Source organism: Trachemys scripta, chromosome 3, assembly GCF_013100865.1.
Source record: "Trachemys scripta elegans isolate TJP31775 chromosome 3, CAS_Tse_1.0, whole genome shotgun sequence".
Taxonomy (NCBI): Eukaryota; Metazoa; Chordata; order Testudines; family Emydidae; genus Trachemys; species Trachemys scripta.
The window spans coordinates 158,439,273-158,466,064 of record NC_048300.1 but is presented as its reverse complement, the minus strand read 5'-3'; the positions used below and the strand labels follow the sequence as shown (position 1 = coordinate 158,466,064).

Below are 26,792 nucleotides of genomic sequence, written 5' to 3'. Positions count from 1 at the left end.
GGACGCATGCAAGCAAGATATGAAGGAATTTGGAATTGATCCTGACCAATAGGAAATCTTGGCAAGTGATTGTAAGAAGTGGCACCATCGTCTGCATCAGGGTATCAAAGTCCATGACAGAAGCTGGCTCCTACAGCTTGAAGAGAAAAGAGCTGTAGGAAGCAAGCAGCCCCCAACCAAGATACATACATTTGCAATAACTGCCAAAGATCATGCAAATCTCACATTGGACTATTCAGTCACATGAGACATTGCAAACCATCTACATCATAGGTTGCAACTCCCACCATCTCTTGCATATGAAAGAATGGCAACAAACCCTTGACTAAAACTAACACTAAATAATTAAAGACTGAATCATAATGCACATGCACAAGGGGGCTGAATTAAGGTTGCATAGGCAACCTTAATTCTGGCATTTCCTAACTTTTGAATATTTGACTTTGCAACCTGAATAATATTATTTTAACTATATGTGTGCATGTGTGTGTGTGTGTGTGTGTGTGTGTGTGTAATATATACACAATATGTCAAAACAATAAATTTTTGTTCACTTGATTCAGGAAGTGAGTGAAGCCCAAGATAAAACAAATACATGTATCTTGGTAATACACAGACTATCCCCCACCATCTGCTTTCTGGTTAATCTAACCAAGATGCCCTTGATTAAAAGTTGTAAAATAAATAGTCCAATTACGTGTCCCCAAATCTACCATCAGCCATGTTGTTAATCTCAGTTGAGAAGCCAGTCAAATACCCTTTCACCTCTGCAAGATCAGTTAAGTCTCAATGGCAAAGTGGCATGCAGAGAAGCTGACCCTACCATTCCCTATTCTTTAACTATTCTGTGCATATTGGACTTCAGTTTTTTTAATTTTGGCACCTTCTGTAAATACTAAAGAGTTAATTTTTAAATATTTTTGAAGTGATTAAGTTACATTCTGAAAACTTTTCAAATTAACTTGATTCTATAAGCACCCGATCAACTTTTTGAAAAGGCTTTCTGCATTTTCAGCATTTGGAAGTAATTAATTTCTAGTCCAAAAAATGAATATCTGTCCCTAAGAGAAAGAGCTGGATTACTGCCCATCCCACTTCAGAACTGGATTATACTGACTCTTAGTCATTTAAATAGTCAAGTTTAACAAGATACAGTTTAAATGATAAAAGGAGGTCTCTACAAAGGCCATTGCTGTGGGCACATGGGATTACAACTACCAAATGGTGACTAGGAAGACAACAGTGGAAGAGAGAAAATTCACACAAGTGCCATGCAAAATACAGTGGAGGGAATGAATGTATGGGAAAGACATCTGCTTACTATGATTTCCCTACCTCCCTGTGGAGTTGCTGGCATCCTCTCCACTCCACTTACATGTTGACGGAGGCAATATAAGGCAAAAAGGGATTGGAGGTGGCCAGCAGAAAGGAAGAGGCACAGAATGTGGTATTCTATGGAGCATGTTGCCCTCAAAAAGGCAAAAAATCTGCTGGTAAAACATACATAAATTACTCTAAGGCCCATATGAATCCTAACAGAGAAACCAAAAAGCGTTAGATGGAAATTGTGCAAACATTGGCTGCACCAGCAACTTCGCAAGACATGTAACTAATGCTAGAGTGAGGAAAAAGGGATAAGGAGCCAGGAATCTTGAGTGTAGACTGACCAAGGTCGACAGGTTTGTCCTCTGATAATACTATGAGTCCATGGTTTCTGTTCCTTTCACTAGCTACCTGCCCAGAACTGTATCTCAAAAAAGGATGTAGCAGAAGAGAATCTGCCTGGAAGCTAAATACCATTTGACGTACATTGTCTCATTCTTTATGCTTTTTTCATGGGAAGAGATGGAAGGAAGGAAGCAAGTTAATGGAAGTAGTACAAAATTGCTTAATTACATATTAGCTGAAAAGCCAACTAGATCAGAATGACCTGAGTGTTCTGGATCTAATAACTAGAAACACACCAGAAAGTTATAAATGAAGTTGAAGAACATATTATCAGGTTTTAAATGCTGATACGTGGCTGCTGACCAGACAACTGCACAAAAATACTGGAATTCAGAAAAGAAAACCTCGCAAAATGTGAGACATGCTACTTGATGGCACTTAATGCATGGGAAATTCACAGTAGGGAAAGAGTAGATATTTAATATGGAACTGTGGGTACAATAAAAATTTAATTCCAGGAGAAAACAATTTAACCAGATATGAAGAAAACGAAGAGAGAAAGAGCCAAATTCATCCTTTGTGTAAATCTGTTGACTTCAGTGAAATTACAGCAGGGAGGTATTTGACCTCTAGCCTTTAAATCCCCTAAACACTACAGATTTGACCTCCCAGTTGCCACTGTAATTCTCCTGGGTGCATTCTGTGTGTGTGTGTCTCTCTCTCATATATTAGAATGAGAAATTCTAGAATGAGAAAAACCATTGAGACAAACAGTTGAGGTTTGAACTTAAGCCAAAGAGAGTTGCAGTTCCGCCTACAGCTCAAAGTAAAGTCTAGTGAGGGGAATTTGAAGATCAGGATAATCCATAATGGCTGCAGAATCTCTTTGTCCGAATAGTACACTGAAACCCAACTAGTCAGCAGGTCTGTTGGCTCAGTAACTGCCAGGGCTCCAAATTTCTGAGACACAATCATTAAACTGTGGGTGGTGTTGGAAGAAAAAGGGCTTGTTATTACTTTTTAAGTGCTAACAAGGTGCTGGGCACTGAACCAGAAGCATGTTATTTAGATTGTATGTTCTTTGGGATTGGGGGTGGGAGAAGGGGTTGCATCTTGCTATGTGTATGTACAATAGGGCTTCAGTCTCAGTTCAGACCTCTGGAGGCTACTTTAATACAAATAAACAACCTTCCCCTGAAGAGCTCACAATTTCACCTCTCTGAATCTACATAATTAGTTTTAGGGATAAGTTTGTGCCTATAGCAATAAGCAATGGATGTGTGTATTAGAAGGTTATTGGTATGCTCTGAAGCACAGGGGCCAAAGGCTTTGACCACTTGAGAAGAGCACCAATTGCCTACTAATACATACCTGCAGTGACTTATTGCTATAATCACAAATTTTATTTAAAAACAAACAAACAAACAGGTGAAAGGCTCTTTCCCTTTCTTTACAGAGTTTTGTGGCAACATATTCTTCCATTTTAAAAAGTAGTTCCTACAAAAAAGAACAACACACAAATAGCAGGAGAAAGGTTGCAAACATCTCTACTATTGTGAATATGAACACCTGTGTTTTCCATATTTCCCAATCTTTTCCATAATTAAGTCTGCTTTGCTCATTGCTTTAGTGTGGGTTTTTTCACTTATAAAAGTAGCTGCCTGGTTAGGTATTACTAGGTCTCCTGGTACCAGTGGTTTTCTGGTTTCCTGCACTCCACCCCCTCTTTTGGGTTTTCTTCACTGGAACCTTATGATCTGGAGCCTTTTCTTCATTTCACAGTTCACCTGCCATTTCTTGTCTGTCTTGTCTGTTTTCCTCTCAATTTCCGCTTTCACTGGATATAGTCTTACTCTTCTTTGCTTAGTTAACTACTGGTGTTAAGAAACCTTAAGGATGCTTTCCCTATCTCATGTTACTTATTGATTTCAGCTCAAGTTTCTAAACCAAATAAACTCCTAGCTTATTATATAATTGCTGAAAGGTAGGAAAAAAAGTTGTTTCCCTCATGTTCTCTGAGAAATGCTGTTATCTTGCTAATTACGTCTTCAATCTGCTAGCAAAAATGTAAAGGCGTAGTCCGTGTTCATAAGCTTTATCTTTTTTAAGCTGATTCTTAAGGCAATTTCAAATTTAGGCTGGGCCTTACAAGGCACCTATGCGAGATCATTTCCTGGAGAAGCAAGCTAAAAAGCAGAAAGGTGAGGGTGAGATACAATTTTTAAATGACAAGCGTGTTGGACTAAATGGTCTTTTACTGATTCTAAAACGGCATATGTTCCTATTCTTATGTTTTTGCTCCAAAATTGGTTTTATTTGGCATACTGCAGAATACTAACCGTCTATGTACTTAAGTGTCCAACTCTCTCATTTCTCATTATGATTATTCACAGTTTAATGGCTGAAAACTTGCCCTCTATACCAGCATCAATGATACTGTAAGTCATTTGTTTAAGTAATAAAACCTGGGATCCACAGACTGAGCCCTCCACTACCCTGCTGGTATGTTCTTTTCAGCTTGAAAAAATTCCATTTTACAGCTCCCATTTGTTTCCTGCCATTTAGCCAACTTTCCACTTATTACATGTTTCCACGCCTTAACATTGACTTCCAGTAAAGAACACTGTAAACTGTTTTCTGAAAAATCAAAGCAGACGATGGTCACTACATATCCTTTGTCTGCTTTGGCAGTAACCATCTCAAAGAATTCCAGTGAAATAGTGAAGCATGACCATCCCTTCCTGAATCCCATATTGGCTATTCTTACTCAAGCTGTGCTTTTCCGTTTTAAATAGCAGTTTACTGAACAAAGTGGAATTGTGATACTGTCTATTAAAACCTGTCCATCTTCCATACTTATTTTCCCAAAGCAGATATACTATTGTATTTTTTCAAGCACCCTACAATGAGCTAGATGCTTTACAAAACAAGCATCTGAAGAAGTGAGGTTCTTACCCACGAAAACTTATGCTCCCAATACTTCTGTTAGTCTTAAAGGTGCCACAGGACCCCTCTGTTGCTTTTTACAGATTCAGACTAACATGGCTACACCTCTGATACTTTACAAAACAAGATGCCCTGCCCCCAAAATTGTACAACTTACATTCAACACAACACTGGCGAAGGTCAGAAACAAACAAGAATGTGGAGGGGAAAGGAGGGCAAGAGTGACGATAATTAGGTCACTTGGCATGTTTACACAACTTAATAGTTCTGTTGCTTTTTATTGCCCTTCCTCCTCTCATTCTTTCCTCTTTTCATCATAAAATTACATTTATTCAAAAAAACACCCCCCGTAAGTTTCAGAAAAGTTTGTCCTATAGTTTCCACATTATGCATTGAAAATAGCCTTTGAATTGGTACTGCACTAATAATAATAATTTGCACATCTACAGTGCTCTACATCCATAGATTTAATGGCACTTTACAAGGGAAGATGTGTATCAATTCTATTTTACACAGGGGGAAATGGAGAAGTAATTTCCCGATGGCCACACAGCAAGTCAGTGGCAGAGCCAGAAATAGAAGCCAGCTCTTATGACTGCTTGTGCCTCATGCATTGGGCATAATGCCTCCCTGCTGGTGTAAAAACCTACGTGTAACATAATGCCAATAGTTTCACTAAACCTACTCTAATTATTTTTGCTTTTTAACATTTAATAATTTTAAAAGATGCCTATACAAGGTTTCAGGCTGCCTAATCCCAGGATTAGGTTTATCATTCAAACAGGAATATAGGCAGCCACCTATAAAACCTTCTTTCCCCCTACAGCATTGTGAGAAACATTGCCCTCAACCATCCCGAGGACTCCCTGATTGCCCGTTTTGGGGATCAGGAACATTTTTCCTTCTGAGCAAGATTGACGAAGTTTTTTGGCTTCCTTGCAACATCCTGGAGGTCCAGTTTAAGGTTAATAAGGAGTAAAGACAGTTTAGAAAACCCGTAAATTTAAGTGAGTTTGTATTTTCATTGCAACTTGTGCCTAGTGTCTAGTGCAGATGAGAGGCTTGGGGGGGCATTTCCTGTAGGTGAACATGAGAGCTGGTAGACGACTGCTGGGCCCTATCAGCCTGAAGGAAGAAGGAGAGAATTTAAGTCTTTGCAGAATTTATCCTTCATGTCTACCCTCACACCTGCCCCCACCCCTTTCAGACACAGAGGGAGAGGGAGAAGATTAGAGGTGGACTGAATCCCAGGGCTGAAGCGGGCCAAACCTGAATATCGGTTATTTGGAATGAAGGCCATTTAACACCACACTAGACCACAAAACCTCCTGGTATTTTGGGGGGTTAGCTCTCCATTAACGATAAACATTTTGAATCCACTCCTACCTTTGAATCCATCCCAGTGTCAGTGTTTCATTTTCTTTTATGTTCTGATCAAACAGCTGTTGTGGGATGTCAAGATCACACAGGGTGATGCAGTCCCTCAAGCAAATTGGGACAGTCCCATGGTTGACTCTGGTAACTGGGACCAAAACTTTTAATTTTACTCTGTATTTTGCATATGTAGTGCAGAGGTGGGCAAACTGAGGCCCGCGGGCCACATCCGGCCCGTGGGACTGTCTTGCCCTGCCCTTAAGCTCCTGGCCAGGGAGAGTAGCTCTCAGCCTCTCTCCTGCTGACCCTCTCCCCTGCAGCCACGCCACTGCGTGGGCAGCGCTCTGGGTGGCGGAGTGGCGTGCTCCTGCAGAGCAGAGTGGCAGTGTGTCTAGCTCTGGCCGGGCGGCACGGCTGCCAGACATGCTGCTTTGAGCGGCACGGTAAGGGGGCTGGGGCTGGGGTCAGGGGGTTGGATAAGGGGCAGGGAGTCCCGGGGGGCAGTCAGGGGACAGGGAGCAGGGGGGGTTGGATGGGTCGGGAGTTCTGAGGTGGGCAGTTAGGGGGCGGGAAGTGGGAGGGGGCGGATAGCGGGTGGGGGCCAGGCTGTTTGGGGAGGCACAGCCTTCCCTACCCGGCCCTCTATACAGTTTTACAACCCCAATGTGGCCCTCAGCAGGGGCAGCTCTATGTTTTTTGCTGCCCCAAGTATGGCAGTCAGGCGGCCATCGGCGGCATGCCTGCGGGCAGTCCACTGGTCATGCGGATTCGGCGGCGTTTCTGCGGGTGATCTGCCAGTCTCGCGCTTCGGCGTACTTGCCACCGAATTGCTGCTGAAGCCACGGGACCGGTGGAGCTCCCGCAGGCATGCCACTGAAGGCTGCCTGACTGCCGCCCTCATGGTGACCGGCACCCCGCCCCCTGCGGCTTGCCGCTCCAGGCATGTGCTTGCTGCGCTGGTGCCTGGAGCTGCCCCTGGCCCTTGGGCCAAAAAGTTTGCCCACCCCTGATTAGGGTTACCATATTTGAACATTAAAAAAAGAGGACACTCCCTGGGGGGTGTTGGCCTTGCCCACAGTCCACCCCCGCTCCTCCCACGCTCCGCCACCACTCTGCCCCAGGTCCGGCCTCCTCCCTGCTCGGCCCCACCACTGCACCTGTCCTCACCCCGGCCCGCTGCTAGCTTGCTGCGTCCCTCCTCAGTCCCCCACCCACTGCTCGCCTCCTCCCACCTGCCACTCACCTCCTCACTCCCCTGCCAGAAACCCCCATGCCCGCCCCGAGAACCCCCGCCTGCTGCTGGCTTGCCATTTCTTGCCTCCTCACCCCCGCCAGCTCACCCACCGCTGGCTCACACGCCGCTCACCTCTTCAACCCCTGCTGCCCACTGCTGGCCTTTTCACACCCCCCGCCCCGCTCACCTATTCACCCTTCACCTACTCAACCCCCGCTGCTGACCGCTCGCCTCTTCGCCCCGCCCCCCTCGCCTATTCACCCCTCCTGCCGCAGGTCCCTCTGGCTCCTAGGATCAGGGGCAGATGAGAGGTCTCCACGTGCTGCGCCTGCCACAAGCGCAAGCTCCGTGGCTCCCATTGGCTGGAAAATGCACCAATGGGAGCTGCTGGCACTGCGGAGCAGGGCTTATAGGCGCTGGCAACATGCAGAGAGCCCTCCGCTCCCCCTGACCCGACTCTAAGAGCCAGAGGGACCTGCCGAGGGGCAAGGTGGGGAGTCCCAGCGGTTCTTACCTGGGGCGGCTCCCGGGAAGCATCCGGCAGGTCCCTCTGGCTCCTAGGGTTGGGTCAGGGGGAGGAGAGGCAGAGGGCTCTCTGCCCGCTGCCAGCGCCTGCAAGCCCCGTCCCTGCAGCTCTGATTGGGCAGGAGGGAGCTGGTGCAGCACGCAGAGACCCCCTCCACCTCTGTGCCTAGGGGCCGCCCGCACTGCAGGCTCCTGCTGGCGGGCGGGCGCCGGGAGCTGCCACAGAAAGAGCCGCCAGCCCCGGGACTTTGGACTTAGGGTTACCATACGTCCGTATTTTCCCAGACGTTTTTAGATATTTAAAAATTCCTCCCGGACGGCAATTTAAGAACTAAAAAGCTGGACATGTCCAGGAAAATACGGACGTATGGTAACCCTACCCCCGATGTAGTGTCTTACAATGCTTTCCTATTAAAGCTGTGTGACAAGTTTGCAACAAACTCACCTGGTTTGAAAGATTTCACTTTGGGTCATGAACCCTTTCAAGCAAACATAGGCAAAGTTTACAGAGACTATGTAAAGTTTTGCATTGAAATAATGCAAAATTTGTGGTTTGCATGATTTTAATACAAAACCAGGAAAAACCTGCTGGCTTTACCATAGATTGTGTATCTGAAACTGAAACTAAGGGGAGAGGGGGGAAATCCAGGAGGTGTAAAACTCATGAAAACTAAAACTAAAGAAAGTGTTCACATGAATCTAGGACAACTGCAAGTTTCATCAAGGTCTACTTTTTAAAAAATATATAGCATTTTTAAATAGATTTAAGAGGATAAATTTATGAACTTATATACAATTCATTAAAAACACAAACCATCAATTTACAAATGCAAAATACAAGAAAAGGTAAAGAGAAATTATAGTTGTGAGTCCCACATATAGACATACAGAGAGAGCGAGAGAGAAACTTGGAAGGATTAGATTTTTATTGGTAAATGTCATGAGAGGTCAATTTCACCACACACGCAAACAAAATATTTCCATTGATGGTAATCAAAAATTTACAGATAGGCAAAGAAAGAAGAATGCTTCTTGAGAACTTAGAGTTTAATTTAAAGTATTTACTTATTTATATTTTTACATATTATGTTGAATCTTAACATCTACTGTCATTATTTTCTTAGCCCCCCACTATCTAGCCTCCCCAAATTTCCCACAACTGCAAAAATTTAAATAGATAAAAAAAATGCTTAAATGCTTAAAACCCATAATTTTGCACAATTGTGAATATTTTTTAAAAAATCGATAATAAATGCTTAAAATAAACATTGAAATTGGCCATCAATTATAAAAAAGTAACAATTGAATTTGGCCAATCCTACTTATATATGCTTTAGCCCATCCACCTCCACTCTTCCCCACTAACTGTAATCATGCATTCAGATCTATTAGCATGGCTCATGCAGCTTGGTACACAACCACATGCAGAGATAGAAGTCTGCAGATTCCAGTGCAGAATACCAGCCTTGCATAAGTGGATTTTCTAGTCTATTTTTCATTGTAAAAAATTATCTTCCCTTTGTTCCACATCCCATCAAAATTCAACGGTTTTAGGTCTACCTCTTTTTTGTTGTTTTGGCTTCTTCTTTCACTCATCTTCAACAGAGGCACACATTTATCAATGTTAGTTATTTGAAAATGAGTGACTACAGTTTTATTTTTAAAAATACTCAAACTGGTGTTAACAAGATTAACTCATGCAGCCGTTCATTATTGACCCAAGTGTGAATTTACAGGACCAAATCCCTATTTAGTTCAAATTACACTGGTCCACAATTTTTGAGAAGTCGTCTGCTTCAGAGATAAAATGTGCTATTTATTATGTATTTTGATGTGCTGAATTCAAATATGACAATTAAAACAACTGATTGGCTAGTGTTTCTAAGATATTTAAGTTTTACATTTTATGTCTATGTATATTGTGTAGATAGTAGAGTTTTAATCATAAATTGTAAACCTAGGTCTTTTCATGTGTTTATGGTTGCTTTACATGATAATATTTCACCTGTCCTGTTTATGTAACACTTTATATAACCCTTTTGCTGATTTTTAAATAAAATTTATTATGAAACAAAAGGCAAAAAACTATTATGTACATAGTTTAGTCCTATTCAGTGTCTACTTGGCGCTTCTTGGCTTGTCTCTTGTATTCATTAAATGGAGCATCTCTTGTCACTGTCCAGCAATAGTCTGCAAGCATTGATGGGCTCCATTTGCCCTGATAGCGTTTCTCCATTGTTGCAATGTCCTGCTGAAATCGCTCGCCGTGCTCGTCGCTCACTGCTCCGCAGTTCGGTGGAAAAAAATCTAGATGAGAGTGCAAAAAAATGTATCTTTAGTGACACGTTGCAACCAAGGCTTTTGTATGCCTTGAAGAGGTTTTCCACCAACAACCTGTAGTTGTCTGCTTGTTGTTTCCGAGAAAATTTATTGCCACTAACTGGAAGGCTTTCCATGCCATCTTTTCCTTGCCACGCGGTGCATGGTCAAATGCATCATCTCGAAGAAGTTCACGAATCTGAGGACCAACAAAGACACCTTCCTTTATCTTAGCTTCACTTAACCTTGGAAATTTTCCATGGAGGTACTTGAAAGCTGCTTGTGTTTTGTCAAGGGCCTTGACAAAGTTCTTCATCAGACCCAGCTTGATGTGTAACGGTGGTAACAAAATCTTCCTTGATTCAACAAGTGGTGGATGCTGAACACTTTTCCTCCCAGGCTCCAATGACTGTCGGAGTGGCCAATCTTTCTTGATGTAGTGGGATCTCTTGCACGACTATCCCATTCGCAGAGAAAACAGCAGTACTTTGTGTATCCAGTCTGCAGATCAAGCAAAAGAACAACAACCTTCAAATTGCCACAAAGCTGCCACTGATGTTGGTCATAGTTTATGCACCTCAAAAGTTGTTTCATGTTGTCATAGGTTTCCTTCATATGGACTCCATGACAAACTGGAATTGATGGCAAAACATTGTCATTATGCAGTAAAACAGCTTTAAGACTCGTCTTCAATGAATCAATGAACAGTCTCCACTCATCTGGATCGTGAACGATGCTGAGGGCTGCCATCACACCATCGATGTTGTTGCAGGCTACAAGATCACCTTCCATGAAGAAGAATGGGACAAGATTCCTTTTGACAGTCACGGAACATGGAAACCCTAACATCACCTGCCAGGAGATTCCACTGCTGCTGGAGCCCAACAGCGCTGCCTTACTCTTGGGTAGTTCCAAATCCCTGACAAGGTCATTCAGTTCACCTTGTGTTATGAGGTGTGGTTCAGAGGAGGAGGATGGGAGAAAATGTGGGTCCTGTGACATTGATGGTTCAGGACCAGAAGTTTCATCCTCTTCCTCTTTCTCGTCTGACTCAAGTGAGAATGACTCTGGTGCATCAAGAACCGGCAGTCCTTCTCCGTGGGGTACTGGGCGTATAGCCGATGGAATGTTTGGATAATGCATAGTCCACTTTTTCTTCTTTGACACACCTTTCCCAACTGGAGGCACCATGCAGAAGTAACAATTGATGGTATTATCTGTTGGCTCTCTCCAAATCATTGGCACTGCAAAAGGCATAGATTTCCTTTTCCTGTTCAACCACTGGCGAAGATTTGTTGCACAAGTGTTGCAGAATATGTGTGGGGCCCATCTCTTGTCCTGATCTCCAATTTTGCAGCCAAAATAAAGGTGATAGGCTTTCTTAACTATAGTGGTTATACTGCGCTTTTGTGATGCAAAAGTCACTTCACCACAAACATATCAGAAGTTATCTGCACTGTTCACACAAGTACAAGGCATCTCTGCTCACTTTGGCTAAACAGAAATGTGTCCCTTTGCAAAATGAAACACTGACAAATAAGAGCACGACACTGTATGATTTCTAGAGCTGATATAGGGCAATTTGTTCAGCCGAGTGATGTAAGCTTTCTTATGATTGCATCATCCATGACTTCTAGGAATAACATGATGCAATTCATATCATGTATGACGCAATACCAGTTTCAGATTGCATCATTCATTGTTTTGCCTAAAAAGCAAGTACTGTCCAAACCCAGTGATAGATTTATTCACAGATCCAGTCAAAGATGTATTTTAGTCATTTCTGGTTTAAATTGAGATCCCTTCCCTTTATAATCACTTATCCTCCGCCATTCCCAAGTCAAGGGTCATATATACTGACCCAATAGCATATCTTGAAAACTAGAGCCAATCAACAATTTTAAGCATCATTTTCATTTTCAGTGACCCAGAATTAGTAAAGTTTGACTATATTTATTTCAGAAGCATTTTGGCTGTAGAGCAGTGTTATTAATGCATAAATCACGCATTTAGTATTTCCCCACACCCAACTTATTCATTTCCAATATGCTGAAAAGTGTTTACTTATTTACCCTTAAGTTTATTTAAGTGTTTATAGTACTGTGCTATGTGTATAAAAACACACTCCCTGTCTTAGTGTTCTTCAAATCCTTTGCAAGTTAATTTCAAGGTAACTAAAATCAACAGCAATCAGTGTTCTAACTTTACTGGACCTCTCCTACACAGAAGTTTCCTGATCTTTTTATTCTCCCTTAGAGGTTGATAGTTTCCTATAAATATGTTTCACTGTTTCTTTCAGCTAAATTTTCTCTTTGTCACATTATCCAGCCTACATACGTAATTTTACTCAAAAATATTGTATTTGCCTAACAAAGTAGCCATACCCCATACAGTCTTGCTGAGTTTGTTACTTCTATACATTCTATATTCTGATATTTTAGTTTCCTCCTTCAGCCAAGTTTCAGCTAGTCAGTCAACAGTCAGTCTATTTAAAATCTTTTATTTATTCTTTTGAAATATTGCTTCATATGTCCTTTACATTTGTACAGAAAAATCTCTTTAAAAAAAGAAATATCATCTTTCTAGTCCAGGGGTCGGCAACGTTCGGCACGCGGCTCGCCAGGGTAAGCACCCTGGCGGGCCGGGCCAGTTTTATTTACCTGCTGATGTGGCAGGTTCGGCCAATCGCAGCCCCCACTGGCCGCGGTTCGCTGTCCCGGGCCAATGGGGGCGGCGAGAAGCGGCACGGGCAAGCGATGTGTTGGCTGCGGCTTCTCGCTGCCCCCTTTGGCCCGGGACAGTGAATCGCGGCCAGTGGGGGCCGTGATCGGACGAACCTGCCGCGTCAGCAGGTAAATAAAACTGGCCCGGCCCACCAGGGTGCTTACCATGGCGAGCCGCGTGCCGAACGTTGCCGACCCCTGTTCTAGTCAATGCTTTTCATCTTTATTATTCCGCTCAACAACTTAAAAAAATACTTACCTTTTAAAGGTTGGCTAATTTCTGTCATGTATCACTACCTACCCTTTTGTTAAAATAACACACATAAAACCCACTACTTAAATAGCAAAGCTACTTGCCCGCTAATTTCTTATGCACATTCATTCAGTCAGTCCTATAGTATTTTGGATCAACCCCAACCAAAAGAAAATGTCCTGGAATTGTATAAACTTGCATGACACAATGCGATCAGTACAAAAAATTACTTCTGAAATCACCAACACCTCTTCCTGCCCCACATACGAGGTACCCCAAGAGAGATCACATCCAAGCACTGACTAAATTAGTGTAGAGTGATCTGTGGCTTTCCTGCTGTCATTTATTGGTTTTTAGGAAATACAATAGTTCTTAGTCTGGGGTTTTAGTCTGCAGTAGCGCAGGAAGAGTGGAATTTGCTGCTCAACAGGTTTTTTTTCTAATTAATTTCATTGCATAATACTACACCCACACTGTACTTCATAAAGAGGCCAATATGTCACACAGGCCCAGATCCAGGTCTCCACTCCCCTGTGGGCACATCTGGTCTGAAAGGCCGCAGAACTGATGCAAGTGAAGAGCGAAGGCACAGGGAATCACAATCCATGGAGAACCTGGACAGTGGGCCACACCACAGAACTGAGGTACCATGGTGTACATGGAAATTAGCATGGAAGGAGCATTTGCGGTGGGGGATTTATGGGATGGTGGGGATGAAGGAGCCACTAGCCAATGGAACCATTCTTCCATGTAAATAGTGCTATAGCAGAAGCCACACACATTATCTCCTAGCACTGTAAGACCTGTCTCTACCCCGGCATCTGCAGTGAACTTCTGCAGAAGGGATGAGTGTACAACATTTGGTTTTTAATACTGCCTTTCCAAACTAGAACTCACCTAAAAAATGCCTTGACCACTCACTTGTCCGAAAGACAAATGTTTGATCTGACCTGCTTCCCACAAGCAAAAACTCTTCCAAATAGGAATATGAAAAATAAATAAATACATTTGGAAGAAAACTGTACCCAGAACTGCAGAATTAGGTTCCATTACAAACAGCAACTACAGTCTGGTGTATACAAAATAATGTGTCAATATCTGTACAGCTGCAAGGTAGTGACTGCATTTATTTTATTCAATGACAAGATTTGGAATTAAACAGCAGCCACCCACATAATATCCCAAAGCACTATCCTTTGTACACCAGGAAAAATATGTACTATATAGTGTCTTTCAAAATGAAATTATACGTGTTTTTAATCACTAAAGTTATCCAACTACTAATTAGGTACAAACACATTTAGTACTGAAGATGAGACAAACTCAGGCTGATTCAAGATCAGTGAGACAATCTGTTTTCTCTTTTCATTTTTTTTTTTTAAACTATTTGTATCATGATATAACCAAGAAACCCCAATTAGGGATCAGGACCTGTGGTGCTGGGCACACTACACACATCATAAAAAGGCAATCCCTACTGCAAAGAAATTACTATTTTAGCATATGAGAAAAGACAACCAAAAGAGAAAACAAACAAAGGTGGGTAGGGAGGACCAGGTAACAGTGAAACAAATTTGGTCATTAAGTAGCAGTTTTAATACATCAGCTGCCTAGTCATTGTTAAGTGTTTTGTAGGCATCATAAGAGCAATGAATTTTAAGGAGGGATTTGAAAGACGAAGAAGGTTTATTTAAGTCTTAACTATAAAGTCAATATATCTGTTATCCAAAATTATTAGTATAGAAAGGGAACAATTTTTAAAAAACTGAAGTCTTTTTGCCAACTAAAATCACATTTTAAAGGGAACTAAACATGTTAGAAAGGTGTTTGATTTAATTTGTTTTACCATCTCGATGTACATAAATAGATAATAGAAAGAGAACACCAAAGCCATGTTAACAGTAGAAGAATAATCCAAAATAATTACTACCTGTGTGGAATAGATAACCAATAAGCCTTAGGTTAATGCCATCTGAGCAGTTCAAAATAAGTTGTTATGGCTGGTGTAAAAACTCAAAATCCATTCACCTAAGGAGTAATTGTGCATCATTCTATTTGATATTTAGGCACTTTCTAAATTAGATGGTGCTAGACAGTCAGTCACTTTGGTAACCTATGGACATACAACATGCTTCCAACAAAGTGGTACCCAAGAGTTCATTAATATTTAATTTATATTCTTGTTTTCCACTAAAACCAAAGCCACATAGTATCATCATGACTGTGTCTTGGTGTGGTTTTTTTTGTGTGGCATTGAAGACATTAAGTGAATAAGAATATATAACTGATAATGACTTATGAAATATGTAGTGTAGTTGTAGCCGTGTCAGTCCCAGGATATTAGCGAGACAAGGTGGGTAAGGTGATATCTTTTACTGGACCAACTTCTGTTGGTGAGAGAGAAACTTTTGATGCACACTGAGCTCTTCTTCAGGTCTGGGAAAGGTCCTCCAAGCATCACAGCTAAATGCAAGGTGGAACAGGTTGTTTAACATAAGTAGTTAGCACATATTCTAAGGGATCATTGTTGTAATAAACTATAAATCCAGTGTCTGGAACAGCCTCCCAGTAGGAATTACGCTAGAAACTAAAAAAGTATAGACTGAACAGAAACACTGGATTTAGCTTATTACAACAATCTGTAACCCAGTAACCCCCCTTCTTTTTGTCCTATGACTGCACAGGTGGTAACAGGCCACTCTACCTTGAATGGTCATTTAGATTTTAATATGTGCTAACAACTTATGCTAAACAATCTGTTCCACCTTGCATTTAGCTGTGATGCTCAGAGGACCTTTCCCAGACCTGAAGAAGAGCTCTCTGTGGCTCAAAAGCTTGTCTCTCTCACCAACAGAAGTTGGTCTAATAAAAGTTATTACCTCACCCACCTTGTGTCTCTACTGGTTTATGAAATGACACAATCAGGGTTCACCCTTAGCATGTGCAAAAATTGTAATAACTATAGAAAATGCAGAAAGTAATTGGCACTTCATAGACGTTTAGCAAATGAATTAAAGTGCAATCATTACTGAAAATATCTGTAAAGAGAGAGTCTGAATTACCTGTAAGGCTGTGAGGATATTGGCTAAAGCCTGGCCATACGTGTCATGGCAGTGAACAGCAAGAGCACTCACTGGGATTTCCTTCATAACAGCTTCCAACATTCTTTTCATGCTGCCGGGGGTCCCCACACCAATTGTGTCCCCCAGAGAGATCTCATAGCAGCCCATGCTATACAGCTGTTTAGACACCTGATTAGAAAATAGAAAAGAATTCTAAAATGGTGAGATGTAACCAGAGCAAAAAATAATACTTAGAATATACAGTAAAAAATGATTGCCATCTAAGTAAAACACACTGTTCCTCTCCTCTTCATATGCTACCCCCATGCATGGAATAATCTCCCAAGCCAAATTCATCAAGTCACAATACTCTCCCTCATTCTCCCATTACACCCAAAATTTTGTTATATTTATGGATTAACGTCCCTCAGCCTTTCCCCAAAGTTATCCACTTCCCTGGGGACAGAACCGTCCCTAGGGTACAGCAAATCAGGGCGACCGCCCCAGGCCCTGCGCTTTGGTGGCCCTGTACTTCGTGATGAGGCAAGTGGGGAGCTGAGGCAAGGGGGCAGGCGGGGAGGAGCCCCCCCCTACCAACCTCCCCCTCCCCCTGTGTCTCCTGCCTGCTGGCGGGCCCTGACAATAAGCGCTTCCCCCTCCCTCCCTCCCACCTCCGATCAGCTGTTTCGCTGCGTCTGGAGGTGCTGAGGGGGAGGGGAGAAGAGCAAGGGTGCAGCGCACTCAGGGGAGGGGGTGGATTTGGGCCAAGAAGGGGCAGGGCGGGGGTGGGAAGGGGGGCTGGGGGGTGGCACCTTGGGGGAAGGGGTGAAGTGGGGGCAGGGTTTGAGCAAAGCCAGGGGGAGCACACACACACACCCGCCGCAGGTAGAAACTTGATGCCTATGTCCGAGGCCCCGCACCCCCTTAGGGACGGCCATGCCTGGGGATCCCCCAGCTGGTCTGTCTTCCCTGTGTATTTTTTTAGTAAAGACTTGCCTTTAGGTTTGCATATTTCACAGGAACAAGCAGACTGAGTGTGCTAAGCCAATAAATGGTAAACTAGAGGCCTGATTTTTCTTTCCTTGGAAATCAAAGGTCTAATGCAAACCAAAGGAATTTTAGTCCCTAGATTGCTTGATTTTTAGGAAACTGGACACTAATAAAAAAATTGTAGTGAAAAATTTTCAAAACTGTTACACAATTAAAAGTCTACAAGGTTCCTTTACTCCTAACATACAGCCCAATTTTACAAACCCTTTCTCTCATGAATAGTTCTTACTCATGTAAGCAGTATCATAAACTTCACTAGAACTACTCGTATGAGTAACTTAGTGCAAATAAGGGAATGCAGGACTAAGCTCATACTTTTTATTAGGAGGCATTTCCAACTACCATCATAGTCTCTTTGAATTTGTTGGGAAACGGTCAAAAAAATTATTTTCAGTTGCTGAACAGGTTTATTCCTTACAGCATTCCCACCTGTGCATCAAACATACCGAAAAGGACACCCTGCAGAGACAGAATCCCAGTCCGCAAATCTACTATTACAGAACAAAAAATACACTGCTTTGCAAGATAGTTTCATTTGTACTGCACGGTACTGTTAAAGCAATTGAAGGACATCATCAGCAGGATTGCTATATATATATATATGTTGGAGGAGGTTGACAAAGTGCTTTGCCACCAGTCCCGGAAGTACTGGAGCAATGCTGTTATTTGCTTAATTCAAAGAACAGATGAAAAAGGACTCAAGTGGATTGAATTGTTCTGTTCAAAGCTTGTAAGGCGGATATGAGCACTAGGGCTATGGCAAATGTAGTAAAACCATTCTTGCTTTCAGATCCAAGATCCACGTTCCAATCAAAATAAATTTCGCACACACTTAATATAAAAAAAATAAAATAGAAGGACATTCATTTGATTGTAAGCACCTTGGTGTAAGGAAGGCCCATGTCTTGCTGCACATCTATACATCAAACACACTGCAGGTGCCTGAATAGACCATAGCTGCAAGAAAGGCACTGTTACTCTTGGGGATTTCTGCCCATAAACCTCAATCTTTTTTTTTTTAATTTCAACATGAGTTTATAATATTAGATTGCATCTTTTTTTCTAGACCCTCCTTTTAATTATCTGCTGAAGATATTGTCTGGAGGTGCACTTTCGGGATGACAAGAAGAGCAGAGGCATCTCTATCCCTCGCTTCCCCTATAAGCTGCTGGAAACCACCTTCCTTCCGTCAACTGCTGGGTCTTTGGGTCCCCCTTCCTCCCAAAGAGAGAGCCCTAAAGGGTCAGGTAGAAGAAGGAAAAATTCTGCTCTGCTCCTGCTCCTCTCTTCATCAACTGAGTGCCCTCACATACCTTTCTAACTATCGAGGTGAGGTTCTGGAACAGCCTTCCAATAGGAGTTGTGAGGGCAAACAATTTAATTAGTTTTAAGAGAGTTGGGCAAATTTAGGAGTGGGATTATATGAGGGGGTTGCTTGTGATGATGGGGGCAGGACAGGGGTTGGCAGCCCTGGCAGTCCCTTCTGCTTTATGTCTGATATTCCCAAAGCTCATGCTTCAGTGCTTCAGCTGGCCACCTGGAAGAATCAGGAAGGGATTTTTCCCCAAACTGTATTCTAGTTTTTATCTATGTATTTGGGTCTCCTTTCTCTGAAGCATCAAAGATGGACACAGCTGGAGATGGGACACTGGACGGGGCAGGCCAGTGCTCTGAGGTGGCACCCAGCATTCTCTCTCCCTCACATGCTCAGCTGTTTGGTTCTTACTCACATGCTCAAAGTCTAACTGTAAGAGGAAAATTCCTTCCGAGCCCCACAATGTCACATTGGCAGTGACTGGGTGTTTTTCACCTTCCTCTGCAGTGCCAGGTGCAGGTCACTTGCTGGGTTAATTAGGTAATCTCACTTAATTCTCTGCCATGCAGGATCTCAGGCACTGGTGCATCTCAGTCCCTCCTATTTTCTGCCTTTGGCACATGATAGGTTAGGCTCCTTTGGCCTGTAATATTTTGGTCTAATTTTGGTTGTTGAGAGGTGTGTGTGGGTGCTAGATGGTGTTCGTGGTCTGGGATATACAGGAGGTCAGACTAGTTGATATGTTGGTCCCTTCTGGACTTTAACTCTATTACCTTGCTATGATCAAAAGTTAAATTCTTAAATTGAGTTTTGAAAAAAAGCCAACAATTTTTTTCTTTTAACTACAGAGAAACCTCATGGATTGGAAAGATGAGTAGGCAAGTACTCTCACACTGTCATACAACTACTGCATCCTAATATTCTAGGACAAGGCTGATGAATTACATTCTTCAAAATTCCAGGAGTTTGGGAATTACCAAGCCAGTATGTTAGCAGTGTGGGGGGTTTTATCTTCAAGAGGAGCAACTTCATTAACATTATCAAAATAAAACCTTTTTCTATGCTACCCATACTATTTTACTAGGCTATCCTACTCCAAATAGTGACTTGGTGCTAAAGGTGGACTGAAAAATGAATTGATGGCCCAATCCTGCAAACACTTACTCACATGAGTAGCCCTTACCCAGAGGGAGAGAGAAATGTCTTGTGAATTAAGGAAACAGACTATGAGTAGAAGATGGTTAGAAATCTGGTAAGCTAGACATGCATTTTGTCTATTTTATTATTTTAAGATCTGATGTATTACTCATCAGAACAAAAGCATTTCAGAAAACTTTGCTGTTATTGCTCCTGGAGGGAACAGAATTGCAGGGTAAGGACATAAAGTCAGATCTCCTGAGATAAATCGTGTTGAGACACAGAAGACTAATCCAGGGCCTGTTCTGAGAATGGGAGAATAGTGTGACTCCATCCTGAGAAAAGTGATGGCTTGAGGGCTGAGGCCTGAGAGGGGGTGTGCTCAAAGAGATCAGGAGGTATGAGATGAGCATTTAGCCCCGTAACTGTGACAGCTCTGACCCAGCAAATTACATAAGCAGATGTGTCTGTGTGCCACTCACCCAGGTTTGCTTACATGCTTCTAGTGACATATGTGCTGAATCAGAGCCTAAATTAGTTACTTTAAGATGCTATTTTATTTTGATCACTCACAATGTGCTCATAGGTGTATGGCTATTGAAGAAGACATTGAATGAGATTAAGGTACAGTATGCAATACTTATACGAGTAAAGGTTTATGGGATAGGGCCATTAAAGAGCACTCCTACTGTAACTCTGTAAGGGACTAGTTTTGTGCAAGAAAGGTAAGTGGTCCTTAAATAAGCAACACATTGAAAGAAGCCTTCTTGGGGAAATGTCTGCAATAAGCAATTCATTACAGCACAGCTGAATCTGTCATTATCACTGTATCTAAAGCTGTGCCACTTAACTTTCACTTCTTCTTAAAACCAGTTAATTCAGAAATACTGAATGCCTTCCAATCTAGCAAATTTTCCAGAGAGCATAAGTGTGTGGCTGCTGTGGGAGCATTATCACAAGCTCCAACTGGCACCAGTATGGAGAGAAGATGTGGAGAGAGAGGACATGCCTTGCAAGCTCCCCACGCTGAATACAAATGTTGACTGGCTGCAAAAGCAATTGGGCAAAAAAAAAAAAAAGGGAGTATTGCCAAAGGCCAAGAGTGTGATGTGTCTTTCCCCAGAATGACAATCTTTACAGCTGTTACCTCTGTTTTATTGTGCCTCTTGATTTCTCTTTCCCCTCTCATTTCCACAGTTCCCCTGCCCCCCTCTGCTGGAGGCCTATCCAGCTGTTTCTTAGGCCATGTCTGTACTACAAAATTATGTCAACCTAACTTATGTCAGGATAGAGCCACCGCAGTTATTAAATTGCTTGTGTGTGTGTGTGTGCGCACGCTTGGCTCCTGTCAGTGGTGCATGTCCTCACCAGGAGCATCTTTATCAATTGTATTGTCAGTGTGGAACAAGGGATGGCTCCAGAGGCCAGCAAGTCAACGTAAGCAACGCAGTGTCTACACTGACACTGCGTTGACCTAATTACATTGACCGTGACTCTACACCGCTCGGGGAGGTGGTGTTACTAAATCAGCATAGAGAGGTACTTAGCAAGCGGGAGCCAAATTTCAGTGAAGACACTTCCACAGCTAAGTCAATGCAAGGCAGCTTATGTCGACCTAACTGTGTAGTGCAGACCAGGCCTTACTTTCCTGTCAGTTTTGCCTCTTGTCTCTTCCCCTACTTGGGAAGGCAGCCTCTTTTAACCGCGTTCATCAGTCTCCCCTTCCTTATGTATTTACGCCCCCCAACAGCTTTGTAGTAGGAAAGTATTTTGTGGGTGGGTCCCTGGTCCATTCTCTCAATTAGTGCAGCTACTGCAGATGCCAGCACTTGGGTGCTGTATGCCCAGAGGACCACGATTCAATGGCAAGTTTGACTGTAGGGGAGCAGCAAACTGGTGTCGGCACATAGTGAATTTAACAGCAGCTGCTGCTTACAGGGGATCATGCTGGAAAAAAATCTCATGCAACATGGTCTATTCTCATGTGCGTTTGAGTCTATTTTCCAAAGTATTTCCTTGCCCTTCTGTTTGAAGGAAATAACTCCTCATTTTTTGCTTTGTGATGGATTACCACCAAAGCACATTATTTTCTTTACATCTAAGCGGATAGTGCTGAGCAAAATTATTCACCCAAGTCTAGAGTTTGTTTGGTTTTTGTGTTCCTTTTACATTGATTTTGATTCATTATTGACCCTTCTAGGATTAAACAGAGAAAATAATTCAAGCGTGTTTAGAACATATGAAAGACAGATGCATTCTTACTTCTGCCACTTTAGCTGGTATGATGTTTCCTTCATACGGGCATCCCAGTGCACAAGATACATACCTACATTCAAAAGGACAGACATAGATAAGTGTATACAATGTACGCATATATATTATGCATATCTACTTATTAAATGCAACAAAATGTTAATGCAAGAATAAGGTTGCACAATTAGGTCAAGACATGCAAAATAAAGGTTGCAAATAGAGAACTACTATTTTTCTTTTAACTCTAAACATGTAGTTTGATATACTTCTCTTCATGCTCAATGCATCATTAAATATAAAGGACAGGGAACATGGCCAAGATAATGCTGTTGCTGGAAACTTCACTTAACGTTTCCAAAGTCAGACTTTTTTGTTTTATACTTATCTGTATGAAAAAGTAGCTATTTTTTTAACAGTGAGATGGGATTATAATCTATAATCAGTATAAAAGTGGTAATTTTTACATAATATACAGGATATATTTGCACATTAATGAAACATATTTTACATACGCATGTACATAACAGTACATCAGAGCAAGAAGAATTGCATCTGATTGGGATGTGGTATGAACGACCCCTGAAGCAGAGTGGGGAAAACATGTGCTTAAAGGGCAATGATGTACTCCTACCCCTTCACACCAGCTAGCAAAAGCGCTGCCCTGCTAGGCTTACTTAACACAGATGGGCATGGAGGTATGGGAGGGCATGGCAAGGTAGAAGGTGGAAAGTAAACATAGGCAGCACTTACTCTACTCAGACATTCCCCTCAAATGCTAATGGACTTCCAAGCAGAAATCCACCCAGTGAGTGGTGTAATTAAAGTGTGATTTTTGTAAGTTCAACAGAGTCTGTTCCACATAAATGATGTTGCCAAAGGAATCTCTACAGTATAGAACTGGGGGAAAATTGAAATCTGCAGGGTTCTTACTGGCATTAACATTCTTCTGAGGATCTTCCCTTCACCTCATGGAAAGTCTTAGGGCTTGATCCAAAGCCCACTGAAGTCAATGGGAGCCTTTCCATTGACTTAAAAATAGGTTTTGATCATATCCCTAGGACTTAATCTTGCAGGGTACTCAGCACTCTGGCCATGATCCACTAAAGCACACAGCTATCTTTAAGCATGTGCTTATGATCTTCATTGAATCAGGACCGGAGTGCCAGCAGTTTGCAAGACAGAGTCCTTCGTATACAATCAAGGAAACAGCAGAACGTACCCAAAACCATGCATCCAGAGGTGAGGAGAAGGCCAGCCAGGAATGTGAGGGGATCCATATGCTTCAGGAATCATGCAGCTGTAACTTTATTTCCCCATAGAATCCCAGGTTCTGCAAGATTGGGGGAATTCCCATGAGATTAGAATCCCTCTTAGTCTTCAGTACAAGAACGAAAAAAGAGAAACTCTGCAAGGTTCACCTTGTTGAGTTTCCCCAAGCCCTTTTCCCCTGCTCAGAGTTTCACTGAAGGTGGGTATCATTTGGCCCTATCCTAGTTATATCCAACCCCTCCCCCAAATTTCTTGTATCATATTTTGAATGGAAATGTTGAATGGTCACAACGGGTCAGCAAGGGGAAGGAAGATTGTTCAACGTTCCCCAACAACCAAAACCAAATGGCAAATGATCCACAAATGGCGTGTACACTATGTGGTCCCTGCAACTAAAGCACATTGGGAACAGGAGCCAAGTTCTATCACTACACAGGCCTTGCAAAAGACTCTCACGTGCCGGACATTAGCTACACACAGAATAACTGAGCAAATTTATCACAACCAAAGTGCATTAAAAGCAAAATAAATCCAAGAAGAAACTAAATTCTACAATGCTATCTGCTCTTTGTCAGCTTGTTTCAGAGATAGTTCCAGAGCCAGATCCACCCCTGCTATCACCTGTGGAAGTGTGCAGCCTCTAGAGAAGCCAGTTGCAGATTCATATGCTGCTGTTTCCTGTTTAGTATTATAGTGCAAGGCAGCATATAGTATACCATGTTTGCTGCAGATGTATTTATTTTTATTGGCTAATCGTGCTAAAATGTATATGCCCATCAGTAGGTGAATTCAAAATAAGTTGATAAACTAGGTCCTCTTGGAGGAAGCCATTTGTCAGAAACAACCAGCCTTTACTACAAGAAGGGATGTGTGGGAGGGTGTGACAGTAGATTCCCCCAGAAAGAGATTCTCCAAGCCAAGACCAAAATGTATCAATCAGAACAGGATTGTTATATTCACATTTTAGTTTTCCTTATTAAAAAAGTAACAAAATTACATTTATATAGTGCTCATTTGCAAATGGCATTAAACAGACTATTCAAAACTACTATTATTATATTGCAGTAGCACCTTAGAGCCACTGTCATGCACCAGGACCCCATTGTGCTAGGTGCTGTACAAGACAGAATAAATATCTCCTTTAAAAAACAACTCTTTTAAAGATATGAACAAAAAATATATAAAGCACATAATACTGAAACATAGGTTAGTTAGTTTAGACCAGGGGTCGGCAACGTTCGGCATGCGGCTCGCCAGGGTAAGCACCCTGGCGGGCCGAGCCAGTTTTATTTACCTGCTGACGCGGCAGGTTCGGCCGTTCGCGGCCCCCACTGGGCCAATGGGGGCAGCGAAAAGCGGCACGGGCGAGCAATGTGCAGGGATATCTCTTATTCAAAAGATGGGCTAGATCCTCTGTCCCATTAAGGCTATTTTTTACCTTTCTGGTGGCATAAAGCATCCTGCATTTCACAGAGTTTAAAGGGCTCCATGTGGATTCCCTCTGCACAGGGGGTTTGGTATAGGGCTACCATCATGGCTGAACCTTCTTCTTAACCCTCCCCTGTGCTGGTGTTTGGTCATGGCAAAGGGGACAGGCTTGGGGTACCCCATTTCCCACTGATCCATGGCTGCCAAAACTTCTCCTTGGGACTGTGGGTAGCTGAACTAATATAGAGCAAGAATATAGATCAATTTACCACTCAAGTGCTAAAATGTGTTCTTCCAATTACTATTAAGGGCTTGTCTATACCATTTTGGTGCAATTTCAAGTGTGGATACAGTTATATCCATATAGAGTATTTATATCAAAACAGCTGATTTTGTTAAATTTATTAAATATAAATATGCTACAGTAAATATGTAACTGCATCCACAGTAAGGAGTTACAAAAGCGTTACAAAATTTTGTGTAGACCAGCCCTCAAGGATCCTAGCATGCAAGAAAAATAATCACGAGACCAAAGTTTCTATTTGTATTAATAAAAAAAAATACACTGCTTTGAAAAGTATTGATTTGCACCAAGTTAGGTTGTTGGTGTTTAGTTCGTAGTATAATAAACAGTTTTATATGTGAAGAAAATGAAGCACTTTAAAGCCAGACGTGGCTTAAACAAAATTGCTGAAATCAGGGAAGCTGAGCTGAGCCATAATAGAAGGGAAAGAGACATTACTGAGCTGGATTAACAAGAAAATTGTGCTTGAAACAGAGAAAGGTTTAGTGTGATGTTGTATCAATACAGATTAGCGTATTTTGGTAATTGAAACTTTTCAATTATTTTTTAAATGAAGAGCTGTCTATTAATTTTTAACACTCCTTATTGTGAAAATATTTACTGAAGTAAAAAAAAAAACCATCCTGCTATAAAAAACTAAATATTGTGGAGATAACAAGCAAGTTTTCCAAATATTTTATTTCAAATAAGTTCAAACATGACCACAACCAATAACAGAATAGAATACCTAAAATAAATAGTGATTCTGCAATCCCTCATCCATCCCCATTATTTTGCATCCTATTGTGTGTGTTATCATGGAAGGAAAAACAATACCTTTTTCCCCCATATATTTAACAGTGGAAGATTCTTTTTAGTACACTGGAGCTTTTTCTTTAACATAAATGAGAAAATAGTCTTACTTGGAGTCTTACATGTACTAAACAATGATTTACAAAAGGCTTAGTGTTATAACATCCATATACCATGGCATAAAATAAGTAACAAAATAAACAAAGAGTATACTGTATTTATATATCTCAAGCTTTGAATAAGTCAACTGGTGGTCAAATGATGCTCAAACCTAGAGATAAACTAAATCATGTCAGACATTCCAATGTTCTTTTGCGGTACTGAGAAATCCATAATACTGGTCATTTTTAAAATCTAAGGATTCAAAAAGAAAACATATTTGAAAGAATAATGTATAATAATTTCTAATTGCATGAGTGGAAGCTTTTACAAGGACATATTTTAGAATTAGAGCAGTTTTTTTATTATGTTGAGTATTTCTTTGTATTTTCCAGTTCTATGGCCCTGATCCTGAAGACACTTGCACAAATGAGTAACTTTACACATGTGGGTCTCCCCAATGCCCTCAGAGACTACTCACATGCAGAAGCATTTTCAGGATGGGAGCATACATTTATAATACAGCTGTCCAGTGGTGCTAGTTTTTTTGTTTTGTTTTGTTTTTAAGTTAAAGTAGAAACACATACTTCTGTCATTTTTACTGTTATATTTGCATATCAATTTCTGACCCAGAGAGACAGTCCTAAAGAACTTACACATGCATTGGAGCATTTACAATTTATGTGTGTCTTTTGAAGTTTTTGAATATATTAATGTGAAAGGAATCTAGCCTAACCAAAATTTACTTAACATTTTCTTCTTATGCTACATTTAGATTTACTAATAAAACACAAGTGAATACTTGCAATTATCATGTGCCATGGTTTTCCATTAACCCCATCTGTTTTGCTTCATTTTAATCACTGGGAAAATATGTGATATTTTCAATGTTACCTGAATTACACATTAAAGAGCAAAATTGTAAAGGCAGAAGTTTTAATGCCATTTCACATGCAAAGTATACACAGGAGTCATTAGATGACCACAGATTTGGCACAGTGTCCTCACAGAATGTGTCCCAGATGTTATTGTAAAGTTTTG

General features: G+C 41.7%; 1 protein-coding gene across 5 annotated transcripts in view; it reads right to left on the bottom strand.

The window, feature by feature from the left end:
- Positions 1-26,792, bottom strand: part of HMGCLL1 (3-hydroxymethyl-3-methylglutaryl-CoA lyase like 1) — a 99,725-nt gene that overhangs the window by 28,728 nt on the left and 44,205 nt on the right. For 3 of the 5 annotated variants that reach the window (XM_034766303.1, XM_034766304.1, XM_034766302.1), the window contains exons 6-7: positions 21,869-21,932; positions 16,105-16,293 (exon numbers count right to left, since the gene is read on the bottom strand). In XM_034766303.1, coding sequence (XP_034622194.1) covers positions 16,105-16,293; positions 21,869-21,932 — 253 coding nt within the window. Of the gene's footprint in view, positions 1-1,335; positions 1,491-16,104; positions 16,294-21,868; positions 21,933-26,792 lie in introns of all 5 variants that reach the window. The other 2 variants (XR_004645224.1, XR_004645225.1) reach the window with 2 other exon arrangements.